This window comes from Leuciscus leuciscus (assembly GCF_965113295.1).
Source record: "Leuciscus leuciscus genome assembly, chromosome: 17".
Classification (NCBI taxonomy): domain Eukaryota; kingdom Metazoa; phylum Chordata; class Actinopteri; order Cypriniformes; family Leuciscidae; genus Leuciscus; species Leuciscus leuciscus.
In genome coordinates this window covers 9109376-9131253 of record NC_138741.1, presented here as the reverse complement: position 1 = coordinate 9131253, position 21878 = coordinate 9109376, and the positions used below count along the sequence as shown (strand labels likewise).

Sequence of the window (21878 nt, the reverse complement as noted above, 5' to 3'; positions counted from 1 at the left end):
TGGCATGATCCTCGTTTCATAACACCTCTGCGAAGATTCGACCGTGAGATCGGTAGTCGAATCAGGCTCCTCCTATCGAAGCATCGAATCTTCGACTATTCGGGTTCACCCCTAAAATCACAAAATAATTTATTAACCTTGTTTATGCCTTATATAGAATTCAAAAAGTTATAAAAAATCTTTCAACTCTTTTAATGGCTACGTAAACACGATAAACCCTGTAAGTTTTGCATTATAAAGCCGAAAGGGATAATTTCTATAGACAAAAATTGGTAACAGACATCCATTCACATTAAACTGTATAGTCCAATCGTTCAAAGAATGATTTTGAGAACTTTATAGCTCAAATAACTCACATTTTTGTACTGATGAATTTGCATTGCGCTTCAACAAAAACAAAAGCTGCATATTTTATATTTCCATAGTGCAAGGTATTCATTCATAGCAAGTGCTTTACTTTAAAGTCTTTTTTGTTTGTTTTATTAACTTGAGTCAAAATGTCTTTCGTTTTTGAACCGGCCACTGTTTCTGTCGAAAGAGCTTAACTTGTATTGAATCAGGAATATATTTTAAGAGCTTACATTACACCGTAGCCGTGGAGAATAGATGCCCAAATATCAACCCTTTAGTACAACTTCTGCTCCCTATACTGACATTTAGCTGATGCTTTTATCCAGAGCAACAGCATACAATATTTATTACAGGGTATAATAGCCCGGGAGCAACTTAGGGCCTTGCTCAAGGGCTCCATGCTAACAGTTAATGAATGGCTCCTTGCTGGGTTCAAACCTGCAAACTTCTGAATGCCATTCGAGATACAGGAATAGCTCACTAAAAATGATGAAAAAACACAACAAAAGTAAAATAAAAGTGGTGCATATGATCGCAAATGCTATATTCCAAGTCTTCTGAAGCCATTTGATAGGTTTGTGTGAGTAAAGGATGTGACACTAACATACATCACTGTGATTGGCAGTCCAGCTTAGCAAACCAGAGCACAAGAAGAAGAATGGAGGTGACGAAAACAAGCAAACAGCTAAGCAACTTATCAGACACATTCAAAGAAGCTATATTACAAATCTGTCAGTAGTGATAAAAAATTGTGTGAATATGTTAAGCAAGCATGGCTTTGTTTACAGTTTGTATATCCGCAGTCCTAGCTCTTCTGGTTTCCCTTTTTGAATGACGAATACAGATTACTGCCACCTGCTGGTCTGGAGAGTTTTTTTTTCTCACAGAGGTGCAGAACATACATGCTAGTTGGTCATTGGCTGCAGTCTTTGCGGTGTGTTTAACGTGAGGCGACGTGAGGCAACACCACAGTTAACCTTTGTTGCCGCTAGTTCTTTGATGTTGCTTTGGTGTGTTATGGCCTTTAAAGATTTTAAATGAGTTTCAGTTATTTAAATGTTGGTCTGTTCATCACACAAAGGCATTTTATGACTTCAGAAGGCTTCAGAAATATGGAGCACAAGACATATGAGACCACTTTTATGGTGCTCTTTCGGTCATTTCTCGAGCTTGACAGCTTTAAAGTCACTTCCACTGTACAGAAAAGAAAAGAGATTGAGGAAGATAACTTTTTTTTTTTTTTGTGCAGTGGTAGAAAGTGTAAATATGGTCGTGGACTCCTTTTATGTTGTGAGACAATCTACTAAACTTCTCTTTTTGTGCTCCATGGAAGTAAGAATACCATATCCATTTGAAAGACATGAGTGTGAGAGCAAAATACGGAGTGATGAATTCATATGAAGCACTAAGCGGTTAGTCACCTTGCCGTCACAGTGGGAGGATTTCAAAACCGTTTGAATATTTTCACATTCATGTAGTCTGTCTGTGCTTAACCTTTCACTGCAGTCCGTGATGAAGAGCAGGCACACACTCTGCCTTTGATCTACCTCTGCACCGCCCGGAGAAAGAGCGAGAGAGAGAGAAAGAGAGAATTCAAATAAAGAGAGAGTGCTGTATTTGAGATGTGGTTAGAGATGCATCGGCGGTATTGTGTGAATAGAACTTTGTATGGAAAGCCATAGTGCACTACCCCCTCACTTCACCTCAGTACCGAAGTGAGTGCTCTCCACGGTCAGGCAGACCCATCTAAACCTCTAATTGCTTCACAGGCCGAAAGGCGTATGAAAGATTAATTGAAAAGGGGTGAATGTGAGCGGGCTGCACTGCGAAGGTCTGCAGACATGCTGCTGTCACTCTCTGTCCATCCACTGCTTTCTCTCTCTCTACCTCAACCAGCTCAAACAACCTCAAGTCTTAAGGGCCGCTAATCACACACTTTGCATCCCGAATTATATTTATTTATTTGCCATTTTCTAAAGAAAATGTGAATAGTGGTTGTGCAGGCAAAACGTATTCCACAATGTTAGGGTATTGTATGCTATGAGTAAATAATAATAATTATTATATTAATAATTCATATATATAGTAAATATATGATAACATGATAATGTTATTCTGCTTGTATATATAATTTAGAAAATATATAATATATTATAATTCTGATTATATTTCTGATAATATTTTTTTTAAATGTAAAACAGATCGTAGGTTGAGTGTTTAAACATGCTAAAGCTAACGGCAACAAATAAAAAAAAAATCCCTTTTTAAATTTGAAAATGGCAAAGGTTTTTGTGCACTAAAAAAAAAAAAAAACGTTAAAATGTCCCAGTTTTTGTCCCAAGTCTTTGGGATGTTTCAAAAGATTTATCATACGGCATGTGAAATCAGACTGCTTAGAAACTGCTCCTCAACAAGCCACACAATTTGAGGCATCACTCATGTCTGTAGCACATTTGCTGACATCCATAACCCCGCGTGTGAGCCACAGTAAGGCTTGCCTTTACTATTAGCAAGCACCAGTATGAGACGAAGCACTCCAGGCGTTGTTTTCTCTCAATATACTGAGCCGGAGAAAAAGAAGGATGCTTCATTTGCTTGGATCTTTAATTGGAAGGAGGTTGAAGGTGCAGAGGGTAGATGAGACAGACAGGAATCCTATTACCCCCGGTGTGACTCAATTCCACTGGAACCGCATTGATCATAATCAACACGACAGTTGGTGGAGTCTCGCCCCCACAGCCACAAAAAAAAAAAAAAAAAAAAAAATTGCTGGTTGTTTAGTATGGTTTTTCATAACCTCCTCCACACATATTGTCAGTCTGGCATTTAGGATGGCTTGATAAGATTGTTAATCGCTCTGAACAAGCTTTCCTTTCTTGGTCCCAAGTCTGTGAATAACAGGGGGTGAAAAGAACATCATGTAACTTTGTGATTTGAAAATCTACACGGCAAACAGAGACGTGAGAAAATCTATATTCTCCAGCTTTATTCAAAAGGATGATGTCATCGGTCGACACACACAGCCAATCCTGGGAGAAATTCATTATCCGACATTCCTGCCACTCATCTATCACTTGCTCGCTTCTTCCCATGTGTGAAATAACCTTTATAAACCCCCTCTACAAGAATGTAGCCCACGCCCCGGAAAACCGACCTGCATTCCTGCATACCGAAGTGTGCGGCCATACCTCGCGGTGCTTAATCAAAGCTTATGATGAGATACAAAACGTTGCTCGCAACAAACACAGAGGAAAACCCAGCCAGCTGCAGTGGGAGTGGAAGTCCCAGGGGTAGCCGCTACAGATCTGTGAGCAGTATGAAAAATACATGGGCAGGTGGGATATGATATTCCACTGCTGGCGAGGGTAGGGAGCCAGGTCCAATGGAGGGAAATCCACAGGAAGGGTTTTGGTGCAGTGTTGCATGACAGTAAAGGAGACACAATGAATCTAGACCTGAGATATAAGACGATGGAGATGTTTGGGTTGTGCTGGAAGGGGGTTGCTGGGGGATCCAGGTATGCACCTGCCTTTCCTGCTCTCAGTCTAATAGATTATTCACACATACAGTATGTGACTGGAATGGAAACTCAAAACATTCAGAGTACTACAGAACATTGAGAGGAAACGGAGAAAGTGCTAGTCACACACAGACTCAGAAGTCCAATTCATTTTAGAGACTCAGTCATTTCAGTCAAGCAATTCAAAAAACAATTCACTGATTTGTCGAATCGTCACTCACTGTGATGTCCTCATCGTTTTGTAGACAAATAAGTACATATTAAGATAGCAGTGTTTGCAAAGGCAAGAATTGCTATAATAAATTCTGTACTGTATTATTCTGTATTCTTGACCATCTTCAGGTCTCTGCCTTGACCTGGATTCAACCTACTCAGGTCTTGACCTGGACTCAAATGAGTTATAACAGTGAGTTAATGTGCATATTTAGTGTTAGAGGTTGGTTCTATGGCTCTAACCCTAACCCTATCAGTCTACTTACACTCTAAGTTGACATGCAAAGTCTTATAGTCAGTAGAATGTCTGTTGGGGGAGCATCACAATAAAGAGTTAGCAGATATTAAGCAGATAGTCTACTAATACTCTAATGAGAGTTAGCTGACATGTAGTTGCAAAGTTACTTATTGTCAACTGAATGTTCAAAAGGGACCATCAAAATAAAGTGTTACCCTCAAGACATATCTAGGTGCCAGAATATCACAGAGAGCACTTGATTTGGGCAGGTGAGGAACCTTACAACAATCTAATGAGGACCTACAATACAACACTCTAGCAAACATCCAAAACGACCTATAAATGGCATAGTAAGGCGCTCATAGCCACTCAGAACATCTTGGCAACTGTCTAGCAATACCCTAGCAACCACTATAGCATCATAGAAGAGAGTTTTACAAGCATTGTGTTGTAAATGTAACACTAGACTAAATTGTAGCTTCGCCATAGCAGTAGTTGACCTCAAAGTAAAACTGACCATAGAAGATAGTTTACACTGGCTATAGGTAACAATAGAAGAGTTTACACTGGCTATTGTGATAAATGTGATGCATTCTAAAACTGCATCATGATTGTGACATTTCATAATGACACATAACTAGAAACATTTCTGTTCATGTACTTGCATGGAGTATGTTTCAGGTCCAAGAACAATACAGCACAACTCCAACCCACATCCATAAAGTGCATGTGTTCTTACCCTCACACACGGGGCAGCACTCTCCGGGAACGGTGACAGGATTGAGGCAGCTGTGGCCACAGGCAGCAGCCACACAGCGGGCGTCTCCACTCACACATTGGCAGAAGGTGCAGTCGTCCTCACGCCAGTGGTCTCCGTGAGCCAGGATCTGCCCATTCACATAGCAGCCGGCTAAATTGAGCACCGGGTAGATGGGGTCTATACGGGAGAAGGTAAGAGAGCAAAAAGACATTGAACATCCTGACATCCTCTACAGTGCACCCTGCTGGAAAGGTCAGTCTGTTTCAGAACATGGCAGATGTAGAACATAGCAGATGGTTCCTGACCACCTTAAGTTTGGCTGGTTTGTTGCTGTTTAAAGAATGTCTACAAGCTTGCACCAACTAATAACCAGCTTGGACCAGCCAATTACCAATTTAGATCATCTTATGACTAACTTGGAGCATCTAGTGACCAGTTTGGACTAATCTGGATCAACTAATGGCCAGCCTGGACTAGCTAATACCCAGCATAGTCTAGCTAATGACTAGTTTAGACCATCTGATGATTAGCTTAGACAAGTTTTGCATCTTAAATCCCAGATATTAACACATATATTATGGAAAATTCATTTCAGAAATTTCGTTCGGGCTCTGAGATTATGTGATTTCGTTTATTCACACTGCCAGAGCTTTAGAGTGTTTCATGTTCAACCATGTTCCAAAACAGTTATCAGCTTAACATGGATTTTCCAGCAGAGTCAGTTTATACACTTGAAAACAGAGTTAAAATAAACCAACGCAACATATATGAAGGATGAGCCAGAGTATTATTTCTAAAGGTGGGGTCACATTTACAGTTGTGCTGCAAATTTTCACAATAGAGATGGGAGTCATTTCAATAGAAATCCGTGCAATATGGAATTTCGCTTAAAAGCAAAAGATTTCCCCATGCAGATTTTGAATCAAGTTCAAGTTGGCCGTGTTGCAACCAATAGAAAGCTGCTTGGTTTGAAAGTGACTTTGTGTTAACTCTGCTTCATACATTGATGGAATTTTGACAATGGAAATTTTTACCCGTGAAATTTTGCTAATGTGACCGCAGCTTAAGACAGTGGTTTTCAACTAGGGGGCCTCAGCAAACTTCCAAGGGGGCCCATAAAATTACTTATATGTATGTATGTATGTATGTATATATATATATTAAATAATTAAAAATACAAAAACAAGCATTAAAATAAACTAAAACAACAAAAAATAAAGAAATGTATTATTTTAAATTCACTCTCTCAAAGTGTGATTTCTAGACCTGAAAAAGTCATGAAAATTAATAAAATCTTAACTCCATGGTCATTTTATAGTTATGCCAAAGTCTGAAATATTTTATCAGGTAAAAATTGTGAGTACAAAATATTTTTTTAAATCCTTATACAGTATATATTATGAACAACTAGAAATGTCATGAAGCCTTTGCATTTTGTTGTGGACAATGGGACCCTTGAAGTCAAAAAGGTTAATGATTAAGTTGTTGATTCCAATTATTTGTTTCCTTCATATTGTTTCCTTCAATCCAAGCCTGCCTAGAGTCAGCACATGGATTCATACAGGCTTATATTTACTGTGAGCCGTCTAACTTTAGTTGGCCGATTTCATTTGTTTAATTCATTGCAGTACAATTCTCAGGAGGAAAGCTACAGGGAACTGGGGAGTTTCGCTTTAATTAACTACATAACAGCAAAATCATTCGCAAACTAATTTCAACATGACAACAATCTGATAAATATAGCATGAGCAGAAAATGTAGAAAGGTAATTCCAAGCCATTATGTATTGGACAACAGAACCTACCCACAAGAGAAGCATTGCAATCGAAATTACATGCTCCCTTGCAGCCTATTACAGGTTGTCTACGAAATAAAACAATGAACAGTTTCCCTGAACTAATTAGCCCTGGATGCTCATTGAATTGGTAGAATACAAAGCACAAAAAGAATTTATCACGCAAATTTAACGTCCAATCGACAGAATCTTCCCCATCACGTAATGTAAAAATGCACAATATCCTCTGTGAAGTTAAAAAACAAGTCACATCATAATTGCTTTAGAATCTAGTTTTGGACCTGTATGACATAGTTCATTAAAATTCACAAAAATCACCTCAATTACGGGCAGAGCATCAACAGCAAATGCAAAAGAGGCCCTGAGGCACAAGGTGCTAAATGCTAAAGACCGTTTGTATCATTTGGAGAAAGGTGCACATATATGCCAGCTTATGCACTTATCAAACAGCGTACAAAGAACAGGAATATTTTCTTGTATATGAGGTTTCCTGAGCTGATGCAAGGGTCATCTAACCTTCACAGACCGGACAACACTCTCCATCAGGGACGTAGTAGCGCTCGCAGTGGAGGACACCACACTGCGCCGTAAAGCACACGGATACCCCTCCCTGACAGCGGCAGAAGCGACAGGCGTCCATCCTGAACATGTCCCCATCATGGTACTCCACTCCGTTGAAAGTGCAGGCCGGCTTTGTCTCTGCAAAACACAGTAATCAGGACACAGTGCATTAGAGGGTGTCGCATATATGACTGACAGAACAACAAAACAAACAGGGTCTTGATGACAGGGCCAAGAAGAATAGTTAGTTATGGGGTACGCAGGGACCTAAACGTTGTGCATTTGTGACCGAGAGAGCTTTTAGCAGCCATGGCAACCTCTAGACATCAAATTCCCCTTTCAGCTCATGCATTACAATGCCTACACTTGTGTACATGGGAAAAGTCCTGTTTTGCCCCAAAATGAAGTCTCTTTGAATATAAACTCACACTTTGAGGACTTATGTTTATGCAGTATTCATGAAGTATAATTATTAAATTGTGAATAATATCTCATAGCTAACACCAATTAACACTGTGGCAAGCAGGGCGAGGCCGAGAGCTGTGGGAACGGAGCGAGGAGCTCCGGAAGTATAAAAGGAGGAGTGACGACAGTAAAGGACGATAGAGGACCAGGCCTGGACTTTATGTTGTTGTTAGTTTATGTGGCAGTTGTCCGTGAGGGCTTGTCGCTTTACTTTCATTTATTTTGTGTATATTTTATTGTCTATTTTGTGAATTAAAGTTACGTTGATTGTTAGCCGGTTCCCACCTCCATCTTTCCTGAACTCTGAACATTGTTACAAACACATTCAGTTCATTTTACAAGAAAGAAAACGAAATAATAGATCTAGAATACAACAGAAATGCAAACACAAAACTCAATACAAATCTATAATAAACTGTGCAGGGGTAACACATTACAACTAACGCGAGTTACATGATCAGATTACTTTTTTCAAGTAATTAATAAAGTAATGCATTACTTTTATTGCAAACCTGCAATAATTAAATATGTTAACGCAAATGTTTTACTTTTTATTGCATGTTTTTATTACTAAAGTAAATGTTGAACTTTCTTCTCCTGCGATCCAGAATGGCAGAACAGCTGAAAGGTTAGTTTGAGCTACGCCCTCTACTGTACAGCCATGAATTCGCATTTCCTTCAGTCTGAGGCTTATTCATTTCACTTTTGGTGTGAAAGGGCTTTACATTGGCCAAGAATATAACCTTTGTTTTGTTATAAAAAAAAAATAAAAAAAAACAAGCAGAGAAAAAGTAACGGAAAAGTAACAATGGATTACTTTCTATAAAAAGTAGTAACACAATTAGTTACTTTTTTAAGGAGTAACGCAATATTTTAATGCATTACTTTTAAAATAATGAGGCATTTATATAGCGCTTTGTACACCTAAAGCTGTTTACAATCATATCAGGGGATCTCTCCTCAACCACCTCCAGTGTGCAGCATCCACTTGGATGATGCGACGACAGCCACGGTACAACGGCACCAGTGCTCTCACCACACACCAGCTATCGGTGGAGAGGAGAGAGAGTGATAGAGCCAGTTGAAAGTATGGGGATTATTATTAGTAAGGAAAAGTAACTTTCCCCAACACTGGTAATAAATAATAAAACACCTTTGGTCATAATCTGATATTTTGCTTGTTGAGCTTTAATGATGATTCAATTGCATCATAGAAATACTGGAAATTGCATTACTTTTGCTAAACATCCCATACGAGTTTGATTTATAAATAAATTAAGTTTATTTAAATTAAGTTTTTTTCTCTCTCTTTCATTTACTGTTAAATGGCTGCTAATATATATGTCCTTCAGACAAGGTAAATTAAGAAGCACATTTTTGAAAAGGTCTTTCTTCTTCTGAATAAATTTTTAGTCTTTAAAAGATAAACATCTTGCATTGAGCAATACTGAAAAGTAAATTTTTAATAATTTAATAATTAAACTTAGTGGGTTTTTTTTTCAAACAGTGACAGTTATTTGAAGGTTATAACACCAAAACATGTTTGATTCAGGAAATATGTGCCACTTCCTCTCCTTGTGCTTATGCTTAATCATGCCAAACACGTCCTTGAAGACATCTGATAACAGTTGGCGGACCTGAGATGTCTGAAGGATCCCTCGGCCTATGACAAACAAGAGGCCTTGGAACATTCCATAAAAAACGTTCAAATGAAAGAGTGACAGAATATCAAAGCAATCCACTGAGAGGAATTATTAGAAACCATGGAGCCTACAAAAAGCACCCAAAGCCACGTGGGAACTGATCTCTGCACGGTTAACTGTTGAAAGATCAGCCAAATGTGGTGCACAGGGTTTTTCATTCCAGTGAATAAATTTGTCAATTAGTAGAGGCTCAATGAATTACCCAGTAATCTGGTGTGGCAACCCTGTGATGTCACACTAGACAGGCTTTAAAGAGGACTGTACGAATTTGCTCAGTTTTCTAATCAAAGATTTTTTTGTTCTGTCTGTCGCTCTCCTCTGGGTAACTGCTATCACTGCTGAGAGCGGAAACTAATTGGAAGGAACTGCTTAAAAATCAATGCGTAAAAGAAAAAAAAAAACTTTTACAAAGTAATATAAGAAATAACCCCCTGCCATTAGACAGAAGTACAGGAATCGAATGCTAAAAGGAGTTCTATAGTTGGAGTACAGATGTCTATTAAAAGGACAGCTCTCTATGGGTGAAATATATGTCAAGTGTCTTGTGTTAACAGGTGTGGCTGTGTTGTATGATCGTAATGATACAGTATGCCAGAAGGATAAGCCGAAGGATTCAGAGCCGAAGTTAGTGGATGTTATAGGTTTAAATGTGCATCACACACTTTTCAGTAACAGAAGGCATTGTGTGCTATCTGGGCAGTTAGCTGAGGAATAGTATCAAGATATCATTAGCTTTTAGTGTGAAACACAACATAGGCGATAACAACAGATTAGTTGTTAAAATGAACAGCAACAGCAGTAAATCCGTAATTCCTACCTGTGTTGGGGAGCAACTAACTAAAAGTAATAAGAGTATTTAAACATATTTGCCTAAAATATTCCACTCTCATGTTTGGAAGTTCAATACATTTTTGTGAATAAGTTTGCCAAGATTTCAATCTTTTCAGTTTATGTAAATGTAAATGTCCTTGCAAATGATGAATCGGTTAAAATATTGAAGTACCATTTGTTTTGAGTCCTTCTGTGTGGTGAATAGATAAAAAAAAAAATATTCTTTTCACATAGTTAATTGGTTAAAAAATGTATTAACCAATTCTTTTGACTCCTTTTGAATGGTGAATCGGTTCAAAAAAATATTCTTTAGATTTTTTTCTGAACCATTAATTGGTTCAAAAAAGGGTTCAACAATTTATGCAAATGGTGAATTGGTTCAGATATGGTTCACTGATTCTTTCAAAACCATGCAAATAGTGAATCGTTAAAAAAATTATATGAATCATCAATTCTTCTACTTTAAAATTTAGTGGACATTTATTTGTTCAACTTCAATCCTAATCGAGGGTCCTCATTAATTTGTGCCAAATAAATAATTGCAGAATTAAATATTTTCAAAAAGATACTGCTTTATTAAATAGCTTTGGTATAGTAAGCTACTTTGTAGTGTACTTTTTTAAGGGTAGCAGCGTACTGTTGTTTAAAGGGATAGTTCACCCCAAAATTACAATTCTGTCAAGAAAGAAAAGTAAATAATGACAGAATTAAAAGAATGATACGATTTTTGGGAGAACTACCCCATTAACTACTTTAAATAAGTAGCTTGTAGATCTGGAAGCTACAGTTTCAAGGTAGTTCGCCCAACACTGATCCCTTCCCTTTACTATCATTTCCCTAACCAGTTCTCTACACTAACCCATATCCTACAAACTCCCTTTCCCTCCACCCATATCCCATCAACATTATTCTTTCCATTCCCAACTCAATTAACCATTCTATCCTGTCCATTCCCTACCCAATTTCCCTTATCCTATACATATTCCCTACCTAATTAACTATTTACAAACAGTAACATTAACAAAATCTGATTGCTGAAGTTCACATTAATATAATCTATGTGAGCAATAAAGGTAAACAGGATTGGTTTGATCTCTGCAACGAAGGGGCTCACGCTTGAGACTCAACTCGAGCTCTAAATCACCCCTCTGGACCTAATTATGGAAATAAATATGGAGTTGAGGTGGTGGAAAGAGTGAAACGGCTGTTTATATATACTTTGCTTTGCATTGTGATTGCAAGGGTATGTGAACACGCTTCCAGTCATAGATTTATTTGGAACTCATTTATTTTGTGGGAAGTTCCCGTTGTAACTACAATCTGGAACGTAGCATCTTGTGCTTTTTGCTACTAACTGCAATAAACATTTATCATTTATCTTAATGACTAATGACCAAATGCTTCTAATGTGCTTCATCCCACTGGCGCAATGGTGTGGCCAAAGCCATGTGACGCTGTGGCTGAGGTAAATAATTAGTGGAGGCGTGAGTAATAGTTACGTCAGCATCTTGACCTTCCCAGATGTTCAGTGCAATTGCCTCGCCCAGTGGATCTAATACTTAAAAAATGACACAAGTAGCCACATCACAGTTAGATTCAGTGTTTTTTAGAGGTGACTCGGACATGCTAAGTGCAAAGTATGTCCCGTTTCTCTGTTTTTGTCTCACTGAATGTCAGTGTTTATGTAAAACTGCTGCTTTCAAGCCCTGCTGCATCTCATTAGCTTTCAAGATAAAATCCGAACCAAGCCGTCTGGATGTAAAGAAAGATTTGAAGGAGAACAGATAGCGTGCTTGCCCCCATTTGTTTTGCTGGCTGTTATGACCTCACCGAAGAGAAAAAAAATGGTAAAAGGGAGAATCTGGCTTTCCTGCCGCATTTCCGTTTGTGAAGGACAAGCCATAAGTGTCGGTGTGTAAACAGCTGGCTCAGGCTCATGGAGAGCTGGTGTCTGCTCTAGGGCTTATCCCTCTCTCACCACAGTAGGACAAGCTGGTTGTTGAACAAATATGCAAAGTTTGTCAGGCTTGAGCTGGTGGCTCCATTTCTCAGCCCACTGGCTGCCTTGATTTGGGACTTTACCCATCACAAAGGATTATACAACTGCAGCAAATTCCTTCATAGTTTTATGGAAAAGTCTTTGACTTGGACTTATTCCGGAATCCTCTGGCATTAGGGATTGGGCGTCGTGTAGGGAGAACAAACTTGAATGAATTCGGTTTAATATTTGGAATTTCACCCCAGAGCTGTAATCCTCTAAAGGCTCTGTCAGGGAAGAAAATGCTGATTCAAAGTCTAGGGTAAACTTTCTGAAAGGACTTTGGAGATGGTCAGGGTTGTTCTAGCATGGATTGTCCCTCATTTATGCATGTTCTTCCCTGCCGAACAGCTAAACTGTTGCAGAAGGATGCAGGAGTTGTATTAGCCCAAGAAATGCTGGATGACTAACACAAAAAGTTTAGTACCATTTGGAGACTTTTGGGAAATTTGCACCAGTTCCTCTCAAGTGTTTATCAACACCTTTAGAAACACAAAGATGAATGTTACAGGAGGCCAATACCACTCTGGCAATTTTTGATCGCTGACTGCAACAGATTTAATTACATTTTACAGAAAAAACCTTAAGAAACACCTTTAAAATTAACTATACCATTGCAGCCGTCTCTGGTGAAAGTCACAGTATTTTGGCCATTCAGTGTCAAAGGTGTGTTAATGTTTCACTCCTTTTCTCTCTCTGCAAACTGCTTTGTATTCAGTGATAGGAACTATGAAAAACTTGATTTGACGGTTTATTTTATTCTTAGCACATTTTACACTAGCCTTGCATTCACTAAGACTTGTAGACTCTTCTTTGATGTACATGTTCTCAATTGCTGAAGCAGTATAAAAATAAGAAATAGAATAAAAATATTTGATTTATTTTCTGCCAAGTCATGTGGTACAACCAACCTGCACAAATATCAAAAAAAAAGAAGAAAAGGAAATGATATCAGACCCTCATGCTGTGTGTCAAGCTCAGTAAACCTTAAAAATATCAGATCATTTTACCTTTTTATGACACTGCAAGGTTAAGGTTGTAAAATGTCATGTGGGTCAACGCCCCAGGAAAGATAATCATTTATTACCTAATTAATTCATAAGGTAAAAGGAAAATGTTATTTTTTACACATGGCATTTTTCGTTAACATAAAACTTTCCTTGAGAATGTTATACGGTTTCAAAACCATATGAAACTAGCATGAATACAAGTAGTACATTTGTAAGACCTTGCAATTTGTTCTTAACTAGATTTTAAGAAGATTTTTCCTTTATCATAATAAACACTCGTATTATTTGCCATCGACCCAAATGCTTGCAGCATGCAGTATAAATTTACCACGTTTACAATTTTTGGTTTTACAGAATTCCTAAGATCAGTGAGAAATCAGTGCAGAACATGCAAATATCGTCTATGGATTCCTTCAGGCTCATATTTTAATAATGTAAAGTATTGTATACAAGCATCATCTAATATAAAATCTTCTAGAGAAGAGATTCTTGCTCTCGTTTTGAAACACCACACCTCGGTTTAAATTAGTGGAGGATATTGGTAACCATGGAAACACTACCCTAAGACGCCAAAGCCTAGTTTTCTCTGCCTCAAGACTGATTCAACAGGTCCCTTTCCCTCCGAGGCCTTGAGCTGTTAACTGGCCCCATCTGAATTGGTAGAGTGCATGACGGCACTAGCAGGGTCTGAGCGAAATGAGGTAAGTGACAGAAGTCAACTATGTAATCTATATGACTGCCCAACCCTTCACACATCTGTATGGATACAAATAAAGAATGGCTACTACCTGTGTTCTCATATGGCTTTCTGAAAATAGAGATATAGAATCTCTCACACACACACACACGCACACACACACACACACACACACACACACACACACACACACACACACACACACACACACACACACACACACACACACACACACACACACACACACAGTCTTATTAAACAAAGGCCATCTGAAGCAGCAGGAAAAAGAACCCATTTAAATTGAACTAAGAGTTTGACAGGATTGTGAAGAGGCAGTAAGACCTAATGAAATTCTCCATCTGGAGATTAAAACACCTCCACAGTTCAGTCTCACGGTTCCCAAACAGAGCTTCGAAGTGCAACCTTAAATAACAACGTCTATTCCTGTTCAAAAGCTGCTAACCTTAACGTGGAGGATTTACATAATCTCCCACCTCCAGTCACAAACTTGTACTCGTGCAGATTCCTCCCGCTTGAGGTCATGGTTAAACACGGACCGGTGTGCACTAAATGTAACGTAGCAGAAGAATCACAGCCGGTCTTACAACACCAAGCTCGGCGCCACACACTGAGTCTCGTCAGGTCTTTAAAGAAGCCACAGCGTACACTTTAGCAGCATTTTATATTTCCCCCTGAAGTCCACTTATATTGTTAGATAAGGTTTCATGCACCAAAACAGACATAATTTAGTTTTATATGACCATTTTCTTCCTCCTTTCTGACCTTTAGAATTAAAAGTGCTTTGGAATTCTACACATAAATTGTTCCTAATACATGATAGATATTGAAATGGGTGTCTTAAGCAATTGTGCCTGTCTCTGTGACTGCCTTTGGCTCTGCAAACATCAAAACAAGTCAAGAGTCAAGAGGGCAGACCAAGCTTTTTAGCCAGAAAACTAGCCAATCAGAAACACAATCAGAAACACTGACACAAACAAGTCAGTGATCCATTTTGTGTTTTGGGATCGTTGACATCTTTGGATGCGGAAATCATTTGGTAGGACATGTCTGTGGAGGGTTTTGGGTAAAGGGTGTGAGGATGAATGGTGAAAGCTAACAAAACAGCAGCACTTTTAAACAAGATTTAAAAGATTGTATATGCAAATGATCTCTGTTATAATGACTAACCTATTTGCATGTGAAATGAGATCTAGTTTATTCAAAGGCCAAACTGCTGAATACTGAATAAGTGTTAGCATGTAAATATGCTAATGCTTCTGGCGTCACAACCACTGACAATTTCTAAATGATCCACTGCAGCTTAGTTTCCATAAATGATACAGGCAGGAGATTTGCATTGTTTAGAGAGTATGGAACCTGTTTAGAGTTAGAGTACTTGTGCAGAGAAGCTAACTAAAAACAACGATCGTATTACAGTAATTTAGCTGTTTTCAAAATAGTGTAACTAGTAAGCTACTTTTTCCCAACAAGAAGCAATGTAAGGTTACAAAATGTTGAATACATCACTTTTTTTTTTTTGCACGCATAGCATTGCAACTGAGCGAATATCATTTGCTAGTAGAAAGTCTGACCCGATCGCACGAGAAAACATGACTATTTTACAAGGTGAAATTCATACAATATGTGATTCCAACTGAAACTTAAAATTTTTTGACAAAACTTAAGTTTGAAGGTCTACCCCCCTATAACCGTCAGTGGAGTGCAAGAAGATTATATGGAACGAATGAGATTGTACAAATTAATACGAATTGGTCATCAATTTGCCAAAATATACAATAGTTATAAATTGAACGTTTTGTGCTGGAACGTATATTTTTTCTTTAGTAACGCTGGAAGGCCTGATTAATTTTAGCGAATTAGTTTAGATTGTTAAAAAGCCAATTCACTGATTCATTTGAATCATCAGCAAAATCATCAGCTTTTTGTGTACTTGTAGCTTGTAGCATAGCTACTTGTTATAGCTTATTTGCAATTGAACTACTTTAAAGTAGCTTGTAGCTTAGCGAACTACAGTTTCAAAGATCTAAGGTGCGCCCAATATCACGTACTGTCTAACTAGGTACAACATTTGATGAGGAACAAAGTTTGCAACAAGCTAAAAAAGTATGTTCTATATAGTATGAATGTATGTATTATAAATAAGAAAGTATGTGGACTTTGGAATCTAAGTGGAGGTAGTAGGTCATCCCGGTGCATTTCGCCTACTGTTTAATGAATACTACAAATTCGGACATAGTACTCGTTTCACATACAGTTTTTTTTTTTTTTTTTTTTTTTTTTTTTGCAGGGAAGTAGGCATATTCAGTTGCAAGGCTAGTCTCACACAAAGAAAATGGAAGAAAACTATCTGAACCATGAAGAAGAAATAGAATGTGAAGGCTGAGGAGATTGCAGTTATCATCCTCTCAAATGCTTGAGATGTTTTCTTTTTTCTGTGTTAGGCAGGAGAACGCCTCTCTAGAAGGACTCAATCCAGCATTTTTTTTCTTCCTGTCCTACAGTCCAACAGGAGCTGCCTCCCCGGTGTTTTTCAGCCCTCCCTCATGCTGCAGGCTAGCTTGTTTTGGCTGCAGCTGCTGAGAGGCAGACTAAATAATGTGATAACGCGCCACTTCACAGTTGCGTCTTGCACTGCCAAGACCCGCCACTGCTCTGGACATGCAAATCACTACAACCGCACAACACCTGCAAATCAAGGCTAAGTTGTCAAGGAACAAAACAAAACAAAAAAAGACGCCGTTTTTGTGTGCATGTTTTCACATTTTTTATCTGTGAAAGATAGTGGCCGCTGTGTTGGAGCAGACATAAATAAGAGCAGAGTATAAAAGGGAGAGAATAGTGCCTACGGGGCCTGTCAATCATCACAGGCTTCATAGCGCACACGTTGTGTGAATGGCCCCTCGGTGACTCCTATTCCACCCCTACCTTAAAGTCACTTTCCTCTTCCGACGACGCTTTCTCTGAAAAGAGAAAAAGAGACGGCCGTGTTCTTCTATCCTTATCAATGATATGTTTACACTAGCAGTTTAACTTCCGGTTATAACAAAATGTTATGTCACATACTGGCTGGGCCTATTATAATCTCTCGAAAGAATGAGCAGCTGTTTAAGCATTTTACTTCAGATTGACATATGTTCTAATCCTTGCTTGTCCTATGAAAGAGTGTGCATTGTTCTTCCATACGTCAGTTTGAGGCAGAACAACATGCTATGTGTACAGAGCTAATCCTAATGTGAACGGCTTAAGCATCGACAGCACAATCAAGCTTCTCCAGAACACTTTCTCATTGACAAGAAGAGGACTGAAATCAGCGCTCATGACCTTTATCACATCGCCCTTCTATCCCTAGGTTGAACAGCTAGTGCAAACCGCCAATAATGCCCTTCTCCATGACAACCGCTCCCTGGGTAAATATTAGAGTAATGATGGGGCTCGTAGCAGTGAGGCTGTATGAATGAGGACTGACAGGTGCGCCAGTTCATCTGTGAAGATGCACAAAGCTAATTATGGGACTAAAAATATCGCTAATGACAAACCAAATCTACCATGTGCAAATGTGGCAGAGTGGCTTCCTGTTTCGCTGCGGACAAACAAAATGTTCACAAATTCACTTGTTGATCAACACACTGTAATTTTATGGAGAAAAATGTGGGGTGTTTGCTGTTGAAAATCAATGTGACAAGTGAAAAAAGCTGTGAATTCAATGAGTAAACAAAGAGTGCCAAACACCCTAATTTAAACGTGCAAGTCATGGAATAGCACAATAACAACAACAAACTAAACTATCTTATCCTTGAAATTCCTTGGTGTGGTCAGTTACTTCACGCTTTAAAACCTTCAGAAAGGAGTTGCGATTACCTCAGGGTGGGAAAATTCTAGATTAGATGCACACATACACACACTAATCAGACCTTCTTCTTATCTACTCTCCAAAAGGGTGACATCACTGTCTGAGAGAAAAATGTGGTGCACAAACACTGTCTGAGAATGCTCACTCCCTTGCCATCCCAAACACTTGCCTTTGGAAGTGTGTGCGGGCACCTTGGAGAGTGAGCGAGAGACTGGCAGAGAAAGACTGCATTCTGTCTGTCTGACATCTGCTGTTGCTAGAATCATCAAGCTGTGAATTTGTTCAGAAATGGCATGGGTGATCAACCCAAATATTCATCGTTATCTTCAAAACTACTTCATGTAGATAACATTTCCTGTATTTACACTACACTGCTGGAAAAAACCCCCAGATTCAAGTAGACAATTTTGGAGAGCAATAGCAATAGCAAGCTAGCTTTGAAAGCATGAGATCCCACCCTCCCCCTTCAGAGCGTCTCCAAAACACAAGAACACGCACAGCTAGAGAAGAGTCTGAAAAGCGTGACGAGAGATGGCATCAAATTACCTCATGACTCATAGGACATAACATTACAGTAATAATGCAAGTAAACCACTTCAAGAGCGCTGACTTGTGCTACCTGACTGCTGCAGATTCATTTCGGCATTGATAGCAGTGCCATAGACATGCATGAATACAAGTCTGTGGATGTGAACCACTAAGTAGAATGTCACAGGTTGCTATCTCTTAATTATAGTAGTTCTGGCGTGAACACAGCATAAGCTCATTGTTTTGGTTCAGGAGGAACTGTAAAAGGTGTCTGCTGTTTGTTTTTGGCACTCTGTCAACAACTCTTGGCATAGGCTCATGGAACACGGTGATGACGGGATGTCTGCGCGAGCAGGTGCGAGGAGGTATGCAAAGGCAGGTAGAACATCCTTCTGTGGAAGTCTCAGGACCAAAACATTTTCTTCCAGTCATTGCATTTAGTCACTGCACAAAACTAATCTAGATCATCTTGGAACAGCTAATGGCCAGTTTGAAACAGCCAGAGTTTCCAGCAGAGTATAGTCCATGAGGTGCCAATGTGACAAAACCTATAGGGAAAAACTTCAAATAAACACAATATAAACTAAATTTAATAAGACTCGAATCCTCATTAAGGAATGCCGCAGTGAATAAATCTTATCACACATTACAGAGAACAGAAGTGAAAGACGCCGGCTCCTTTTTCAAATTAAAGATTTATAGAGACAGTTTCCAGCAGCCCATCATTATGTAAATCAAATTAAAGGGATAGTTCACAAAATGAGAAGTTTTGAAAAATATACTGGCCACTCATTATCTTTCAGTATAATGAAAATAAATGAAGATTTGGGCTGTTATTTTTTTTAAATTAAGTCTTCTAAAGTCATAGGATGGCTTTGAGGGAAGAAAAAGGCTGGAAAAATGTAATTATTCACTAAATAACTCTCTTTGGCACAGTCATCCTTGGTGTTCAAGAGAACAGCATTCACTAGAAAGATTTGTTCATGAATCAGGCTAATCTCCCTGATTTAGTGAACTGACACTTAATAATCAAGATTATCAGTGAATTTGTCTGTCAGTACAAAGACTTCAGAACAGGGGTGTCGCGATATACCGGTATTAACGTTAATCGTGCATTTAAATAAAATGAAATATCGTTACTGTGTTAATTAGGGGTGTCGTAATATATAACATATACTGCCGCGTAAAAGCATGTCGTCAGATTTGACAGACAAGACACTCAACCCGCACTCCAAGAAAGTTAGCTTTCTAGTGTGGACGTTTTTTTTTATTGTATTTACATCCTTTAGTCCAAAAGTGTGCTCATTCGGATAAAAACTGAAACATTATCGTATATACACTTCAAATATCTTTAGAGAGCAGTGTTTTTTCAATTTTTACCCAAAAATAGGGTGATGTGTGAGCATTATGGAATGTTAAACTCTCACATGTAATTTATGTTTCATTCATACTCAACACCGGAGGGCGCCCTCATGCAGAAAGGCAACAAGTAAGACTCATAGGAGTAATACAATTTAAGATGTTCAAGAAAATCCCTTATCTGGACAAAGACATCCAGCTATCACTGTAGATGAATAACATTCAGATAGAGGCATTTTGACTGATTAATTAAGCATGAAGACAATTAACACACCATTGCAACAATTTATGGTTTATCCGTGTTCTTCAAGCTATCTCTGGTAATTTCATAAGGATAATGTATATTTATTATGCAATGCCAATTGACATAGCCTTTATCGCTGTATAGAATACTATAAAATGATATAATTTCTGCCTCATTCTGTGATCAGTTCACAGAAGGATGCTATTTCAAACTGGTTGCCATTAAGTGTAATTGTTCCTTTGTTTACAATAGAGTGATTCTTCTAAAAACCGATAGCACTATTTATTTATTTTTTCAAGATTTATATAGATATCACAATACATTGTCTTTATTTTTATAAAGCTTCAGTCTCCATGAACTGCCATTGTGAAAAAGCGACTGCGACTGATATATTATTAAAAATGTCTTCTTTCGTGTTCCACAGATGAAACAGGAGAAATTTCGGCATGGGCTGATGTGACCACTTGTTGTTTTCTCTCATCCATCCGCAGTGTATTCATCTGTTGTGTCAATTTGTTCAAGTCATGACAGTCTTGAGAAGGTCACTCATCTAATGACGTGCGAGTGATATCTTTTGAATATTAATCAGTTTCTGTTCGTCCAAGGGGATGAGTTAATTTTCTCTTTCTGTCGCTCCTTCGCGTTCTCCCCCACCCCTCTCATCTGTGGAATATTAGATCAGCCTTTACACTGTACACAGCCACCGGTGGCCAGATGTTCAATTAGCCTGTATTTCTGTTCAGAGCTTTGATGCTCCCCGCGCTGCTCTCCGGCCTCAGCGCTTTGTTCTCAAATCAGCCTTAGGCTAATTTCACCTCCCGCTGTGAAGATGACACACAACCTGGCACCTCGCACACCACACCGCTATTTGTGCTTGCTTGTTTATGTACATTCATGCATGGAAGGAAGGTGACTCCCAAAATTACGAATATGGAAAAGCAAGTCCTTGGGTTGCTCTCTTTTCTGTTTGTTGCTTCGTCTTTCATGTATTGTGTGCCCTAGGCCTGGTTATAGGGTGAAGCAGGAAGGAAATAAACAACTAGAGGGAAAGTGGGATTGTTTTCATGGGTCCCTTTATTCAAAGAGCCACTCATGAGCTTTTGTGTTTGGATGGAGCCTTGATTCTGTTGTCTTCCTCTTGGCGGTTGTCTATCCGCGAATATGGAAAAGGCCCAATGTGCGACATACGGCCTTGGTGCACGCTGATGTTTCCAGCTTTGATTTGTTGCTGATTTCCTGTGGCTTCCGTCCACCTGTCCCCTGCAGTCTCTTCATCTGAGAGAGTTCTCCACCACCTGCACACAGCTCTGCCCACAGCGACTGTGGGGTTAAGCTCTCTCTTTCTGTCCCAACTCTCAGCGCAGGTTTTATTAGTCAGTGAGCTGTGTAGTGTGTGTGCTTATGTTTGCGTACGGCTGTGCACAAGTGGTAGCCGGTGCTTTCCAAAAGTGGGGAATCGCAGATGTCACTTATGAATGGTAATGTTTACTTTGTGTATTTGATGTCTGTAATATATAATTATATATGGAAATGATATATAGGGCCCCATCATACACCTGGCGCAATGCAGCAGCACACAAACATGCCAAGTATTAAAAATAAAAGGATTACAATCAATATTCTGTTCATAAAGATATAGTGGAATCCAGCTTGTCCCATAGATGTTCTGCTTGCACGCTTTTACCTCACGCACG

The 21878-nt window shown here is 38.9% G+C and overlaps 1 protein-coding gene across 1 annotated transcript in view; it reads right to left on the bottom strand.

Moving 5' to 3' along the window:
- crim1 (cysteine rich transmembrane BMP regulator 1 (chordin-like)) overlaps nucleotides 1-21878 on the bottom strand; it is a 113065-nt gene that overhangs the window by 25092 nt on the left and 66095 nt on the right. Inside the window, exons 6-7 of the mRNA XM_082143215.1 lie at nucleotides 7394-7576; nucleotides 5062-5259 (exon numbers count right to left, since the gene is read on the bottom strand). Of these exons, the coding sequence (XP_081999341.1) occupies nucleotides 5062-5259; nucleotides 7394-7576 (381 nt within the window). The remainder of the gene's footprint in view (nucleotides 1-5061; nucleotides 5260-7393; nucleotides 7577-21878) is intronic.